This window comes from Homarus americanus, unplaced genomic scaffold (assembly GCF_018991925.1).
Source record: "Homarus americanus isolate GMGI-L3 unplaced genomic scaffold, GMGI_Hamer_2.0 scaffold18710, whole genome shotgun sequence".
Classification (NCBI taxonomy): domain Eukaryota; kingdom Metazoa; phylum Arthropoda; class Malacostraca; order Decapoda; family Nephropidae; genus Homarus; species Homarus americanus.
In genome coordinates this window covers 99,907-116,803 of record NW_024734532.1, presented here as the reverse complement: position 1 = coordinate 116,803, position 16,897 = coordinate 99,907, and the positions used below count along the sequence as shown (strand labels likewise).

The 16,897-nt window shown below is 38.7% G+C and overlaps 1 protein-coding gene across 1 annotated transcript; it reads right to left on the bottom strand.

The window, feature by feature from the left end:
• Positions 1-7,259: 7,259 nt before the first annotated feature.
• Positions 7,260-11,820, bottom strand: LOC121870291 (protein FAM8A1-like). Its single transcript, XM_042372081.1, is given in 6 exon segments — positions 7,260-8,173; positions 8,372-8,514; positions 9,059-9,188; positions 9,734-9,780; positions 9,782-9,821; positions 11,753-11,820. Coding segments are annotated over 6 exon segments (609 nt in total). The 3' UTR covers positions 7,260-7,992.
• Between the last annotated feature and the right edge of the window lie 5,077 nt (positions 11,821-16,897).

Sequence of the window (16,897 nt, the reverse complement as noted above, 5' to 3'; positions counted from 1 at the left end):
ATATAAATTGTATCCATATTATAGTATTAATATACCATTATTATCTCTAAAAAACCTTTAAACCATAATTTCACAATAATATCGAAATTATGATATACAGGTTATCTAATACCTAAAAATTACTGATATATCGAAATAATATAATTTTTTACATCTATAAATACTTACTTTGAATTATAATAACAGCAAATAAAGGAGTTATAAGATAAAACACGATAGATATTAGGAGTTATCGTACTGAGGCAGGAAGGGATGATACGTATAAGAGTGTCATAAGTCCCTTTAATTTATCTCAATGGTCCTTAAGTGCTTCATGCATTTCAATATTTACTGATTTATTTTTCTACTTAATATTATGTCAAATAGTTCTTAAATAACTATTAATACTTAAACTACTATGTCTTTCAATATGTCACTTAATTACTTTACTTGTGTCAACGAGTCCTTAAGTAATTTGTAATATATTTAACTCAGGTTAATTAATCTGGGGTGTCTAATGTTCAGGTGAATTAATCTGGGGTGTCTAATGTTCAGGTTAATTAATCTGGGGTGTCTAATGTTCAGGTGAATTAATCTGGGGTGTCTAATGTTCAGGTGAATTAATCTGGGGTGTCTAATGTTCAGGTTAATTAATCTGGGGTGTCTAATGTTCAGGTGAATTAATCTGGGGTGTCTAATGTTCAGGTGAATTAATCTGGGTGTCTAATGTTCAGGTAGATATCCTGGGGTGTCTAATGTTCAGGTTAATTAATCTGGGGAATGTCTAATGTTCAGGTGAATTAAACTGGGGTGTCCTAATGTTCAGGTTAATTAATCTGGGGTGTCCTAATATTCAGGTGAATTAAACTAGAGTGTCTAATGTTCAGGTTAGTGTCTAGAATTATCTAATGTTCAGGTGAATTAATCTCTGGGTGTCTAATGTTTGGAGTGAATTAATCTGGGGTGTCTAATGTTCAGGTGAATTAATCACAGAATTGTCTAATATTTAGATATGAATTAATCTGGGTGTCTAATATTCAGGTGAATTAATCAGAATTGTCTAATGTTCAAGGTAATTAATCTGGGTGTCTAATCTTCAGGTTAATTAATCTAGGGTGTCTAATGTTCAGGTGAATTAATCTGGGGTGTCTAATGTTCAGGTGAATTAATCTGGGGTGTCTAATGTTCAGGTTAATTAATCTGGGGAGTGTCTAATGTTCAGGTGATTAATCTGGGGTGTCTAATGTTCAGGTTAATATTAATCTAGGGGTGTCTAATGTTCAGGTTAATTAATCTGGGGTGTCTAATGTTCAGGTGAATTAATCTGGGGTGTCTAATGTTCAGGTTAATTAATCTAGGGTGTCTAATGTTCAGGTGAATTAATCTAGGGTGTCTAATGTTCAGGTGAATTAATCTGGGGTGTCTAATGTTCAGGTGAATTAATCTGGGGTGTCTAATGTTCAGGTGAATTAATCTGGGGTGTCTAATGTTCAGGTGAATTAATCTGGGGTGTCTAATGTTCAGGTGAATTAATCTAGGGTGTCTAATGTTCAGGTGAATTAATCTGGGGTGTCTAATGTTCAGGTGAATTAATCTGGGGTGTCTAATGTTCAGGTGAATTAATCTGGGGTGTCTAATGTTCAGGTGAATTAATCTGGGGTGTCTAATGTTCAGGTGAATTAAACTAGGGTGTCTAATTAGGTAAAATCAAACTAAATAAACAAATAAATTCAATTCCCATATCGTTTATTCACCACAACAGAAATAATACTGAATACACGTGTCTAACACTATCCACTATTCACCATATCTCTATCACTGTACTGTAGTCACCATATCAACACACAATATCATTTTCTTTCACCATAAAATAGTTTCTTTGGCACACACATTTTAGGTTGGGGGGGGTGACGTGAGGATTAGGCACCCCAGATTATATAACGTGAAGATTAACCACACTTATGGTATCTGTGGAAGGTTTGATTTGGGTATTTAATCCAGGTAAAATTATCTGGGATGTCTAATCTTCACGTCACCCCAATTTATCTGTACTGTGATGGGTTTAGGTTAGGTTAAATTAGACCCCAGGTGAGGGCCCAGTGAGACAGGGCCCAGTGAGACAGGGCCCAAGTGACTCACATAACACCCAAAAATTAAAAGCATTTATCAGTGAATCTGTAATGAGTATGGAACTAATGGCTGGATTAAAAGTTGTAATAACCTGTGGCCAATAAGAGTTGTTAATTGTTGTAATAACCTGCAAGAGAATGTTGTGACAGCATCAACTAAAAAGCTATCTTTGACCAACACTGGAGCAGGTTCAGGTACATTCAGGAGCCAGTACAGTGTGTAACAGAGCCAGTACAAGCCCAGTACTTGCCAACAGTGTGTAACAGAGCTAGTACAAGCCCAGTACTTGCCAACAGTGTGTAACAGAGAGCCAGTACAAGCCCAGTACTTGCCAACAGTGTGTAACAGAGCCAGTACAAGCCCAGTACTTGCCAACAGTGTGTAACAGAGACCCAGTACATGCCTAGTACTTGCCAACAGTGTGTAACAGAGACCCAGTACTTGCCCAGCACTTGCTAACAGTGTAACAGACAGCATGCCCAGTACTTGCCAACAGTGTGTAAGGAGAGCCAGCACATGCCCAGTACTTGCCAACAGTGTAACAGAGCCACATGCCCAGTAATTTGCCACCAGTGTGTGTAATGAGAGCCAGTATGCTCTGTACTCTGCCAACAGGTGTAATAGAGCCACATGCCCAGCACTTCTGCCAACAGTGTAACAGAGCCAGCATTCTGCCCAGCACTTCACAACAGTGTACAGAGACCCAGCACATGCCTCAGTACTTGCTACACAGAGACGCATGCCCAGCATTTGCCAACAGTGTGACAGAGACCAGCATGCTTCCAGCATTTGCCAACAGGTGTAATAGAGACCCAGTACATGCCCAGTACTCTAAGCAATAACAGTGTAACAGAGCCAGCATAGCCCAGTACTTCTACAACAGAGCGTACAGAGATGCAGGCTATTCAGTACTCTGCCACAACAGTAACAGAGCCATTATGCTCCAGCACTTGCCAACAGTGTAACAGAGACCCAGCATATGCCCAGCATTTCTGCCAACAGCAGTAACAGAGCCAGTACATGCCTAGCACTTGCCAACAGTGTGTAACAGAGCCAAAGTATGATGCCCAGCACTTGCCAACAGTGTGGTAACAGAGCCAGCACACATGCCCAGTACTGCCAACAGTGTGTAACAGAGACCCAGCATGCTTCCAGTACTTGCCAACAGTGTGTGGGTAACAGACACATGCCCAGCACTTGCCAACAGGCAGGTAACAGAGACACTGTCCAGCACTTGCCAACAGTGTGTAACAGAGACCAGTACATGCCCAGCATTTGCCAACAGTGTGTAACAGAGACCAGTACAAGCCCAGCACTTGCCAACAGTGTGTAACAGAGCCAGCACATGCCCAGCACGGCCAACAGTGTAACAGAGAGCCAGTACTCTGGCTCAGTACTTGCCAACAGTGCAACAGAGACCCAGCACATGCCCAGTAATTTGCCAACAGTGTGTAACAGAGCTCATTTATGCTCAGTACTTGCCAACAGTGTGCAACAACAGAAACTATACAAGCCCAGCACTTTACCAACAGTGTGTAACAGAGACCCAGTACATGCCCAGTACTCTGCCAACAGTGTGTAACAGAGAGCTGTGTACTTGCCTAGCACTTGCCAACAGTGTGTAAATGTACAGAGACCCAGTACATGCCCAGCACTCTACAACAGGTAATACAGAGCCAGCATATGCCCAGCACTTCACAACAGTGGTGTACAGAGACGTGCGTTTGTACTTGCCAACAGTGTGTAACAGAGCCTAACATAAGCCCAGTACTTACTAACAGTGTGTAACAGAGACTCCAGCACATGCCCAGCAAAATGCCAACAGGTAACAGAGACCCAGTACAGTTTGCATTTCTGCCAACAGTGTGTAACAGGAGACCCAGTACATGCCCAGTACTTGCCAACAGTGCAGAGCCAGTACATGCCCAGTACTCTGCCAACAGAGCGTAACAGAGCCTAAACATACGCCCAGTCTTCTGCCAATGTGTGTGTAATAGAGAGTCAGTAGCATGCCCAGTACTTCAAGCAACAGTGTACAAACACATGGCCCAGTACTTGCCAACAGTGTGTACAGAGCCACAGCCCACACGCAATAGTGTGTAGAGCCAGACATGCCCACACACAGTGTGTACAGGAGCCAGTACATGCCCAGTACTTCACATAACAGTGTGTAAATAGAGACGGTACATGCCCAGTAATTTGCCAACAGTACAGAGACTGTGCACATGCCCAGTACTCTACAACAGTGTGTAACAGAGCCAGTATATGCCTGTGCATTTGCCAACAGAGCGTAACAGAGCCATACATGCCCAGTACTTGCCAAGAGGTAATAGAGACCCAGTACAGCCCAGTACTTCACAAGGTGTGGCTTATGGCTATAAGCCTAAATGCAACAGTGTACAGAGCTACATGCCTGCACTTGCTAACAGTGTGTAATAGAGCCAGTACATGCCTAGTACTTGCCAATAAAATAGAGACGGTACATGCCCAGCATTTCACAACAGAGCGTAACAGAGACGGTACATGCCCAGCATTGCCAAAATGAGAGCCAGTACATGCCTCAGTACTTGCTAACAGTGTAATGACAAGAAGCTCAGTACTTCTGACAAATAAGAGCAACAGAGACGGGTACATGCCCAGTGATTTGCCAACAGTGTAACAGAGACATGCCTGTACTACAACAGTGTAACACAGAGACGGAAGCAAGAGCCAACAGTGTGTACACAGAGACTCCAGCATATGCCCAGCAATTTCTGCCAGTGTAAATAGAGACCCACATGCCTGTACTAAGCAACAGGCAACAGAGCCAGCACACACGCCAACAGTGTGTAACAGAGCCAGCATGCTCAGCATCATAACAGTGTGCAACAGAGCAGCACATGCCCAGTACTGCCAACAGGTACAGAGCCAGACATGCCCAGTAATTTCCAAGCAAATAGCAGGTAACAGAGAGCTAGCACATGCCCAGTACTACAACAGTGTGTACAGGACAGCATGTGCCTACACTCTGCTAACAGTGTGTACAGAGCCAGCATGCTCTGGCACTCTGCCAAGAGTGTAATAGAGACTGAAAAGATGCCCAGTATCACCAACAGTGTGTACAGAGCAAAGCATGCCCAGCACTTGCCAACAGTGTGGGTAACAGAGCTGTACTTGCCCAGTACTTACAACAGCTTGCACAGAGACGGTATACATGCTCAGTACTTGCCAACAGTGTAACAGAGACCCAGCACATGCCCAGTAATTTGCCAACAGTGTAACAGAGATGGTATATGCCCTAGTACTCTGCCAACAGAGCAACAGAGACGGCACATGCCCAGCACTACAACAGTGTGTAACAGAGACCAGCATGCCCACTTCTACAACAGTGTGTAACAGAGAGCTGCACATGCCCAGTACTTGCCACAACAGTGTGTAACAGAGACCTGTGCACATACCCAGTACTTGCCAACAGTGCAACAGAGACTCAGCATATACCCAGTACTTGCCAACAGTGTCTAACAGAGAGCCAGCATATGCCCAAATGGCCAACAGTGTATAACAGAGACCACATACCCAGTACTTCTACAACAGTGTAATAGAGAGCCAGCACATGCCCAGCACTTGCCAACAGTGTAACAGAGACCCAGCATACCCAGCACTGCCAACAGTGTAACAGAGCCAGTACATGCCCAGTACTTGCTAAACAGTGTAACACAGAGCCACAGAGCCCCAGTACTTGCCACCAGGTAATAGAGACCCAGTACATGCCCAGTACTACAACAGTGTGTAACAGAGAGCCAGCACATGCCTGTACTTCTGCCAACAGTGTGTACAGAGAGCCAGTACAGCCCAGTACTTGCCAACAGTGTGTACAGAGCTGTACATGCCCAGCATTTGCCAACAGTGTAACAGAGACCCAGCACATGCCCAGTATTTGCCAACACAGAGACCCAGTACATGCCTGCAGACATTTGCCAGCAGTGTAACAGAGCCAGCATATGCCCTGTATTTGCCAACAGTGTGTACAGAGAGCTGTGCATATGCCCAGTACTTCAGCAACAGTGCAGAGACCCAGTACATGCCCTGTGCATTTACAACATGTGTAACAGAGCCAGTACATGCCCAGTACTGCCAAATAGTGTAACACACAGAGACTGTGTACATGCATTTTCACAACAGTGTGTAACAGAGCCAGCACATGCCCAGTATTTAAGCAACAGTGTGTAACAGAGCCAGTACATGCCTAGTACTTGCCAACAGCAAGTGTAATAGAGACCCAGCACATGCCCAGTACTTCACAACAGTGTGTAACAGAGCCAGCACATGCCTGGCACGGCTAACAGTGTGTAAGGAGTTTACAGTACTCTGCCAACAGTGTGTACACAGAGCTATACATGCCTGTGTACTTGCCAAATAAGTGTGTAACAGAGACCCAGCATGCACAGCACGCAACAGTGTGTAAACAGAGACCCAGCACATGCCTTATACTCTGCCAACAGTAAAATAGAGCCAGTACATGCCCAGTACTTGCCAACAGTGTGTACACAGAGCCAGCACATGCCTATACTCTGCCAACAGTAACAGACAGCATGGTTCAGCATTGCCAATGTGTACAGAGCCAGTACATGCTCTAGTACTACAAACAGTGTAACAGAGCCAGCACATGCCCAGCATCAACAACAGTGTGTAACAAGAGCCAGTCACATGCCTAGTACTTGCCAACAGTGTGTAACAGAGACCCATACATGCCCAGTATTTGCCAACAGTGTGTAACAGAGCCAGTACATGCCTAGTGCCAATGAGCATAACAAGTAGCAAGAAAATAAACAAATAATAAACCACATATAAATAAAAAAACAACTAATTACAGTTAAATCACCATTAACACCCTCCCCCCCCCCCCTCACATCGAATCATCACCCCATTTCAAGGCCCCATAGCAATAAAAGGCCCTGGGGTCTGCCATCGGGGAACCAAACACACATTGTAAATATTTATAATCGAAAGACAATTCCTCTTAATTCTTATCATGTCAAGTGTCCAATATGGTGGTGTTTGGTGTTGAAATATATTTTTTTTTATATAATTTAATGAGAGGGAAATATATTTGTGTTATATATGATGGTAAAGGTTTAATGGCTTATATTATTCAGTTCTAAGTTTCTATCTAGCATTTTCTGCACTTGATGTATTGGATAGAAGATTGGAGAAGCTATACATATTTATACAATCTTCCTAGTGTGTGTGTGTGTGTGTGTGTGTGTGTGTGTGTGTGTGTGTGTGTGTGTGTGTGTGTGTGTGTGTGTGTGTGTGCCTCTCATTACAGTGTCCCAAGTTCGATTTCCACAACAGGTTGGATATGGGAACAGCATTACCCAGTACCAACCTAACCCAACATGGCAGGTCTTCCACACGGCTTTATCCAATTAACGAAAAATAGCACTTAAAACAACTCAAATATTCCTAGACTCCAATACGATTACAAAAAATTGATATAAAATGAATTAAAAGTATTAAAATCACATATTGAAACAGACTATCACGGACAGGTATAAAAATTTACTCAAGATATTCTCCGCTGACGATGGCCGCCTCTCCTATGGCTGACTTTTACCGATGACGAAAGTTATTTAATGATACACAACATGAACCTAACCTAACCCAAACGAACCTAATCTAATTTTATGTTTGTAATTCTGTTAGGGTAGGGTAGGTTAGTGTAGGGTAGGATAGGGTAGGTTAGGGTAGGGTAGGGTAGGGTAGGAGAGGGTAGGTTAGGTTAGGGTAGGGTAGGGTAGGGTAGGGTAGGGTAGGATAGGTTAGGTTAGGTTCATGGTAACAAAAACACCCATAATAATTACACCAATGACAAACAAACACATATTAACCCACATCTCCCATTCAGTTGTTGTTATTATTGTTTCTACGTCTGGTCGCCGTACACTCCTCCACCACGACTGAGCCGGCGACAATGTCATAAACGGTGCGGTTGTGTTGGAAGGAAAACACAGTGAAGCAGATAGGGAAGAGGAACGTGAGGGAGAAGTTCTTGACCACGGCCCGGATGATCGCTCGGCCGAACCTGTCAGGAGATGGAAGTTGGTGTTTATTAAGACATCGGTGTTGTGGGGGTGTTGTTGTGGTGGGGGTGGTGTTGTGGGGGTGTTGGTGGTGTTGGTGGTGGTGTGGGGGTGTTATTATTAGAGAACTACAACAACTCAAGTCTTAACCTAACCTAACCCCCCAAGTAAAATCAACCAAATGCGAACATAATTCTCACCCCAAGTCGGTAGCGGGGAAAATAAGGGCGTGGTCACCTCCCGTCGGGGCCACCCACTCACAGCGCACCACCCGTAGCCCCACTGCCCTCTTCCCTGGGGTTGCTCCTCCAGGGCCCCCAGTACCGCGATGTAAACACAGTGCCTTTAGGGATAACAAACGATTATATAGGGTTAATAATTATACTGTATAAATTATTAACATCTATGATTATCTATAGTGTAATTAATTAGTTAAATATTTATATCTCAATGGAAATTAACCCCCAAGTGCTCACCTGTAGATTAGCTCCCCCAAGTGCTCACCTGAAGATTAGCTCCCCCAAGTGCTCACCTGTAGATTAGCTCCCCCAAATGCTCACCTGAAGATTAGCTCCCCCAAGTGCTCACCTAAAGATTAAACCCCCAAGTGCTCACCTGAAGATTAGCTCCCAAGTGCTCACCTGAAGATTAGGCTCCCCCAAGTGCTCATGATTAGCTCCCAGGTGCTCACCTGAGATTAGCTCCCCAAGTGCTCACCTGAAAGATTAGCTCCCCCAAGTGCTCACTTGAAAGATTAAACCCCAAACCATCTTGGGAGAGGTAAAATAGAGGCCGGCTAATCATCAGGTGATCAATAAAAGGTCAAAACAACAAATGACCTCGTTGGTGACCTCTGCCTTGACCACACCCTATACGACCCACTGTACCTCGAAGACACACGTCCCGATGCGATGAATAAGTTCCAGCACCAGTATTTCCGACATCATCTCGAGGGCCATCTTGTAGTCGTTCATGATATCTGTTCCTAAATTCTCGAAATCGTACTTTTCCACGGCGCTGTGGGTGATAGAATGATGGTTTTAAATTCTATCCTAACCTAACCTTACTTAACTTAATTAAACCTAATTAAACCTAGCTTAACCTAACCTAATCTAACCTAACCTAGCTTAACCTAACCTAACCTAACCAATTTTAAAAGTTCATGATGATTTTAATGAATAAATACTATTATTACAAGATCATCTGCCCCAAAGCCGACAACAGCTGCAGACAGTGACTATGAGGCAACAGTCACTGAATGTTGCATAGATCTGCGGCTCAACTAACTCAACACAGATAGGATAGCTACTTATGTATTAGGGTATTTAATATTAAGGTAATAAAATGGTGGCGAAGGTGTGGCTATTGGGGGAGGCTGGAGGCAACGTTTAAAAAAAAATAGTAGTAGTAGTAGTAGTAATAGTAGTAAATAAATGGTGGCGAAGGTGTGGCTATTGGGGGAGGCTGGAGGCAACGTTTAAAAAAAAATAGTAGTAGTAGTAGTAGTAATAGTAATAGTAATAGTAATAGTAGTTATCAAGACAAAGTAAACCAGTACCCACAGCAGATCAAAGGAATGAACAACACCAAACGACACAGCCAGTTTTATACGCGAACAAGATGATGAAGTCGATGGCCTCAGCCTCGACTCTTCACACTGTTGGTATGTGCTCACTCCTGCAAAGTACAAGTGGTATTACCTCTCTATCTAGTTGGTATCTCTTTAGCTGTCTCTGGGTATCTCTTTAGCTGTCTCTGGGTATCTCTTTAGCTGTCTCTGGGTATCTGTTTAGCTGTCTCTGGGTATCTGTTTAGCTGTCTCTGGGTATCTCTTTAGCTGTCTCTGGGTATCTCTTTAGCTGCTCTGGGTATCTCTTTAGCTGCTCTGGGTATCTCTTTAGCTGTCTCTGGGTATCTGTTTAGCTGTCTCTGGGTATCTGTTTAGCTGTCTCTGGGCGTCTGTTTATGTCTGTTAATCTTTCTATACAACGAACTATATTGAGATGAAGTCCATTATATCAAGGGTCCGTTAGATGTAAAACCTCTATTTAATGAACTATATTTAGAGAAAAGTCCATTATATCAAGGGTCCGTTAGATGTAAAACCTCTATTTAATGAACTAGAGAAAAAGTCCATTATATCAAGGGTCCGTTAGATGTAAACCTCTATTTAATGAACTATATTGAGATGAAGTCCATTATATCAAGGGTCCGTTAGATGTAAACCTCTATTTAATGAACTATATTTAGAGAAAGTCCATTATATCAAGGGTCCGTTAGATGTAAACTCTATATTTAATGAACTATATTTAGAGAAAAGTCCATTATATCAAGGGTCCGTTAGATGTAAACCTCTATTTAATGAACTATATTGAGATGAAGTCCATTATATCAGGGGTCCGTTAGATGTAAACTCTATTTAATGAACTATATTTAGAGAAAAAGTCCATTATATCAAGGGTCCGTTAGAGTAAAACCTATATTTAATGAACTATATTTAGAGAAAAGTCCATTATATCAAGGGTCCATAAAAACCTCTATTTAATGAACTATATTGAGATGAAGTCCATTATAACAAGGGTCCGTTAGATGTAAACCTCTATTTAATGAACTATATTTAGAGAAAAAGTCCATTATATCAAGGGTCCGTTAGATGTAAAACCTATATTTAATGAACTATATTTAGAGAAAGTCCATTATATAAGGGTCCGTTGATAATAATGAACTATATTGAGATGAAGTCCATTATATCAAGGGTCCGTTAGATATAAAACCTCGATTTAATGAACTATATTTAGAGAAAGTTCATTATATCAAGGGTCCGTTAGATGTAAAACCTCTATTTAATGAACTATATTTAGAGAAAAGTCCATTATATCAGATGTAAAAACCCTATTTAATGAACTATATTGAGATGAAGTCCATTATATATCCGTTAGATGTAAAACCTTATTTAATGAACTATATTTGAGAAGTCCATTATATCAAGGGTCCGTTAGATGTAAACCTCATTTAATGAACTATAATATAGAGTTTATATCAAGGGTCCGTTAGGATAAAACCTCTATTTAATGAACTATATTGAGATGAAGTCCATTATATCAAGGGTCCGTTAGATGTAAAACCTCTATTTAATGAACTATATTTAGAGAAAAGTCCATTATATCAAGGTTTTACTGTACTGTATATAACTACTGTACCTCTCCGCTGTGGTTGTGTGGTTGCAGGCACTGGGGTAGGTTGTGGTTGTGCTTGGTCTTGTAGGTGGGGGGGTAGTTGTGGTGAGGCAGTCAGGAGCTGACCCCACCTTGCACTACAGCCTGAAAGATCGTCGACGAGAATAATACAACAATAACAACAATAACGACAATAACAAATATCATTGATGTGATTTATAGTGATTGATGCTGAAAGAAATTGCTTCAATAACCCAATTTGGTTGTTACCCTGAGGATCACCTGAAGAATAAACACCTTAGCTTATTTCATCGGGTGATTAAACCATTAGTTAGTTAGGATTAAGGTGTTTAATCTCTCAGGTGAAATCAACAGGGGGTAGTTACTCCTCGAACGACCCTTCACCTGTGACTGTAACGATAGAAGTACGGGAAGGTTGCTACTACACACTGCATCTGATATAGTTGATTCATCCAAGTTCGAGCCAGATTTTTCCGCCGTTGTGACTCTTTCAGCAGGACTGATGGTACTGGTGAGAGGACGATTAACGATGATTGAAATTAATCCTATTTCGAGGCAATATAACGTAAATCCTATTGGTCATAATAATCGTAAATCCTATTAGTCAAGTCACTATAATTGTAAATCCTATTAGTCAAGTCATTATAATCATAAATGCTATTATTAGTCATTATAATCATAAATGCTATTATGAAGTATTATAATCATAAATGCTATTGGTGAATCATTATAATCATAAATGCTATTGGTCGAGTCATTATAATCGTAAATCCTATTGGTCGAGTCATTATTAAATCGTAAACTTCTCATTGGCGCAATATAATCGTAAACCTATTAGTAAGTCATTATAATCATAAATGCTATTGGTCGGTTAGTACAATCGTCAAACCCTATTGGTCGAGGACCTAACCTAATGCTAACCTAACCTAACCTAATGCTAACCTAACCTAACCTAAATTTAACCTAACCTAACCTAACCTAATGCTAACCTAACCTAACCTAATGCTAACCTAACCTAATGCTAACCTAACCTAATGCTAACCTAACCTAACCTAATGCTATCTGGCGGATTTAATTAGGTTAAATAAAATAAAATATGTAAATAAAGTCTTTAAACAACTAAATAAACAACAAATCAAATAATAAACGTAATTAAGAAAGATAAATAAACAAAAAAACAAATAAAGTTCAGATAATACTCACTTGTTTAACTTACTTCAGAACTTGTTAAATATCTTCCTAATGAACCTTTAAGCTTCCTCCTCTCGTTATTATCAGCTTCATCCACTCATTACAGTTATTTATAGGTGATTTAAGTGGTAATTAAGTAAGTAATTAAGTTAAGAAAATACCGACTTGTTTCACTCTCCTCCTGACAATAACAATCTATGACGTCACGACTCAGACACTCCGAGCCTAAGAATATTATTAATAACAATGGTAGTTATATATTTTATTGTCTTCCTAACTATATCAATAAATAAAATAAAATATACCTTTTATATTACTTCTAAAATAATGGTAAATTATTTGATTTTATTTGTATTTTAAATTAATACACGTAATAAGCACAACGAGCCTAAAGCATGTAGGTTATAAATTAAATAACTTAATTATATCAATATTATTTAATTATCATAATGAACTAATTATCGTTGAATTTGTATTGATATTAGCCATTTATTTTTTTTCCACACCATTATTTATATTGCATGTCTATTGATCTAAGTATCAATATATCCACCTAATTAGTGTGTAAGTACAGTATCTACCTAATTAGTGTGTAAGTACAGTATCTACCTAATTAGTATTTAAGTACAGTATCTACTTTCCTTACCTATCCACTTATTTACCCATGAACGTAAAATTAAAACACATCAATTAATAAAAAAATTTATTCAGAAATCATCAGTTCAATTACACAAAAAATTCCAAACTAAATAATAAAACAAATTTTCTTTCATTACTAGTTATAAGCAATGGTGTTTTAGTCAATACTCGTCAAAAACAGGTAATAGTCAGTCAATACTCGTTTAAAACACTTAACTATCAGTCAATACTCGTCAAAAACAGGTAATAGTCAGTCAATACTCGTTTAAAACACTTAATTTTCAGTCAATACTCGTTGAAAACAGGTAATAGTCAGTCAATACTCGTTTAAAACACTTAACTATCAGTCAATACTCGTCAAAAACAGGTAATAGTCAGTCAATACTCATTTAAAACACTTAACTATCAGTCAATACTCGTTTAAAACACTTAATTATCAGTCAATACTCATTAAAAACACCTAATAGTTTGTCAATGCTTAATAAATACATGTAATAGATCATTCGTTCATTATTTATCTATGAAAACTTTGGGATATATATATATATATATATATATATATATATATATATATATATATATATATATATATATATATATATATATATATATATATATATATATATATATATATATATATATATATATATATATATATATATATATAAATTCTTCAAAGACATTGTTACATATACTGTATATTAATAATTATTTAATCTGTTCTTCAAAGACATTGTTACATATACTGTATATTAATAATTATTTAATCTGTTCTTCAAAGACATTGTTACATATACTGTATATTAATAATTATTTAATCTGTTCTTCAAAGACATTGTTACATATACTGTATATTAATAATTATTTAATCCGTTCTTCAAAGACATTGTTACATATACTGTATATTAATAATTATTTAATCTGTTCTTCAAAGACATTGTTACATATACTGTATATATTAACTGATCCTACTCACAATATTCCTATAATCGGTTTACCTATAAAATTGAGAATGCTATAACGAACGAAACTCCTACTTGAACATTATTTAATTTTTTTCTAATTTATTGTTATATTACAAATATTAATGATATTCTTTTTCAGTTTAGATGCATATTTATCACTTTTTACAATTTTTACAATTTTATATATATTTTCATGTTAATTAGTTGTATTTCCACATTAATCCTATAACACAGATACTATAACGAACAAGTTCTAGAACCAATTAAGATTTCGTTATAGCATACCCACTGTATATTAATAATTATTTAATCTGTTCTTCAAAGACATTGTTACATATACTGTATATTAATAATTATTTAATCTGTTCTTCAATGACATTGTTACATATACTGTATATTAATAATTGTTTTATCCGTTCTTCAACAACAGTTACATATACATTAATAATTGTTTTATCCGTTCTTCAACAACAGTTACATATACATTAATAATTGTTTTATCCGTTCTTCAACAACAGTTACATATACATTAATAATTGTTTTATCCGTTCTTCAACAACAGTTACATATACATTAATAATTGTTTTATCCGTTCTTCAACAACATTGTTACATATACATTAATAATTGTTTTATCCGTTCTTCAACAACAGTTACATATATATATATTAATAATTGTTTTATCCGTTCTTCAACAACATTGTTACATATATATTAATAATTGTTTTATCCGTTCTTCAGTGACATTGTCACATATACTGTATATTAATAATTGTTTTATCCGTTCTTCAACAACAGTTACATATACTGTATATTAATAATTGTTTTATCCGTTCTTCAACAACAGTTACATATATATATTAATAATTGTTTTATCCGTTCTTCAACAACAGTTACATATATATATTAATAATTGTTTTATCCGTTCTTCAACAACATTGTCACATACAGTAATTACCTCCACCACATCTACACAATTCCAGGCATGATGTAAGCTATGTTATCAAGAATCTTCATGAGCGTTGGTTCAGGCACGGCTCCCTGCATCTGGCCGACCTGCGCTGTGAGGCAGGTCAGAGGGCCCAAGACGCACAACATCGAGTCGAGCAGGACAGACAGGCTCCCCGAAACAGCGATCTGACCCTGAAATGTTGGGAAATGTTAGTATGTTGTCGTCTCTACGCGTGTAATATCGACGCATGAATTATATCGGGTAAACATTAGACGCCTCGGATTATTTCACCGGGTAGTATTGGGGTGTTATATAATCTGGGGTGCTTAATCTTCATGTTATCTGAGAATTATTTAACTATATTACCTTAATGAAAGATATTTATACTAATTTACTTTATAAAAACTAATAGAATCTCAATTTATATAAATTTATTTTAGTACATTTAAAATATATTAACCAAACCAATGATATTTATTCTTAGAAATTATTTAACAGTACTTAAAAAATTCATCAAAGTTCTTAATATTTACTAAAATAATTAACAGGGTGTCTCATAGGCTGCCCACACAGGTACAGGGTGTCTCATAAGCTGCCCACACAGGTACAGGGTGTCTCATAGGCTGCCCACACAGGTACAGGGTGTCTCATAGGCTGCCCACACATGTACAGGGTGTCTCATAGGCTGCCCACACAGGTACAGGGTGTCTCATAGGCTGCCCACAGAGGTACAGGGTGTTGCCCACACATAGGTTGCCCACACAGGTACAGGTGTCCTCTACAGACTACAGTCTTATAGCATGTACTGTCCTTATAGTCACACACACATGTACAGGGTCTTATAGTTCACACACACATGTACAGGGTGTCTTATAGTTCACACACACATGTACAGGGTGTCTTATAGTTCACACACACATGTACAGGGTGTCTCATAGTTCACACACACATGTACAAGGTGTCTCATAGTTCACACACACATGTACAGGGTGTCTTATAGTTCACACACACATGTACAGGGTGTCTTATAGTTCACACACACATGTACATGGTGTCTTATAGTTCACACACACATGTACATGGTGTCTTATAGTTCACACACACATGTACAGGGTGTCTTATAGTTCACACACACATGTACAGGGTGTCTTATAGTTCACACACACATGTACAGGGTGTCTTATAGTTCACACACACATGTACAGGGTGTCTTATAGTTCACACACACATGTACAGTGGTTCACACACATGTACAGGGTGTTATAGTTCACACACACATGTACAGGGTGTCTTATAGTTCACACACATGTACAGGGTGTCTTATAGTTCACACACACATATACAGGGTGTCTTATAGTTCACACACACACATGTACAGGGTGTCTTATAGTTCACACACACATGTACAGGGTGTCTTATAGTTCACACACACATATACAGGGTGTCTTATAGTTCACACACACATGTACAGGGTGTCTTATAGTTCACACACACATGTACAGGGTGTCTAATAGTTCACACACACACAAACACACGTCATTCAATAAATGAATAAATCAACACCACTGGATATTAGGGTGAAACAGCTTACCTGACCATGGCAAAAGTCTCCAAGCCTCTGAGAAAAGACTAGACAGATATTGGGTAGATTAAGATAACATTGGCTTGTCTAATCTTCACGTGGAAAGATTTAACTCACCAAAGGATTAATATATATAAGACATCTTAACTATAGGAATACAGGTTTAGTATATAAATAGAAGGTAAATGTCAAAACAACGTG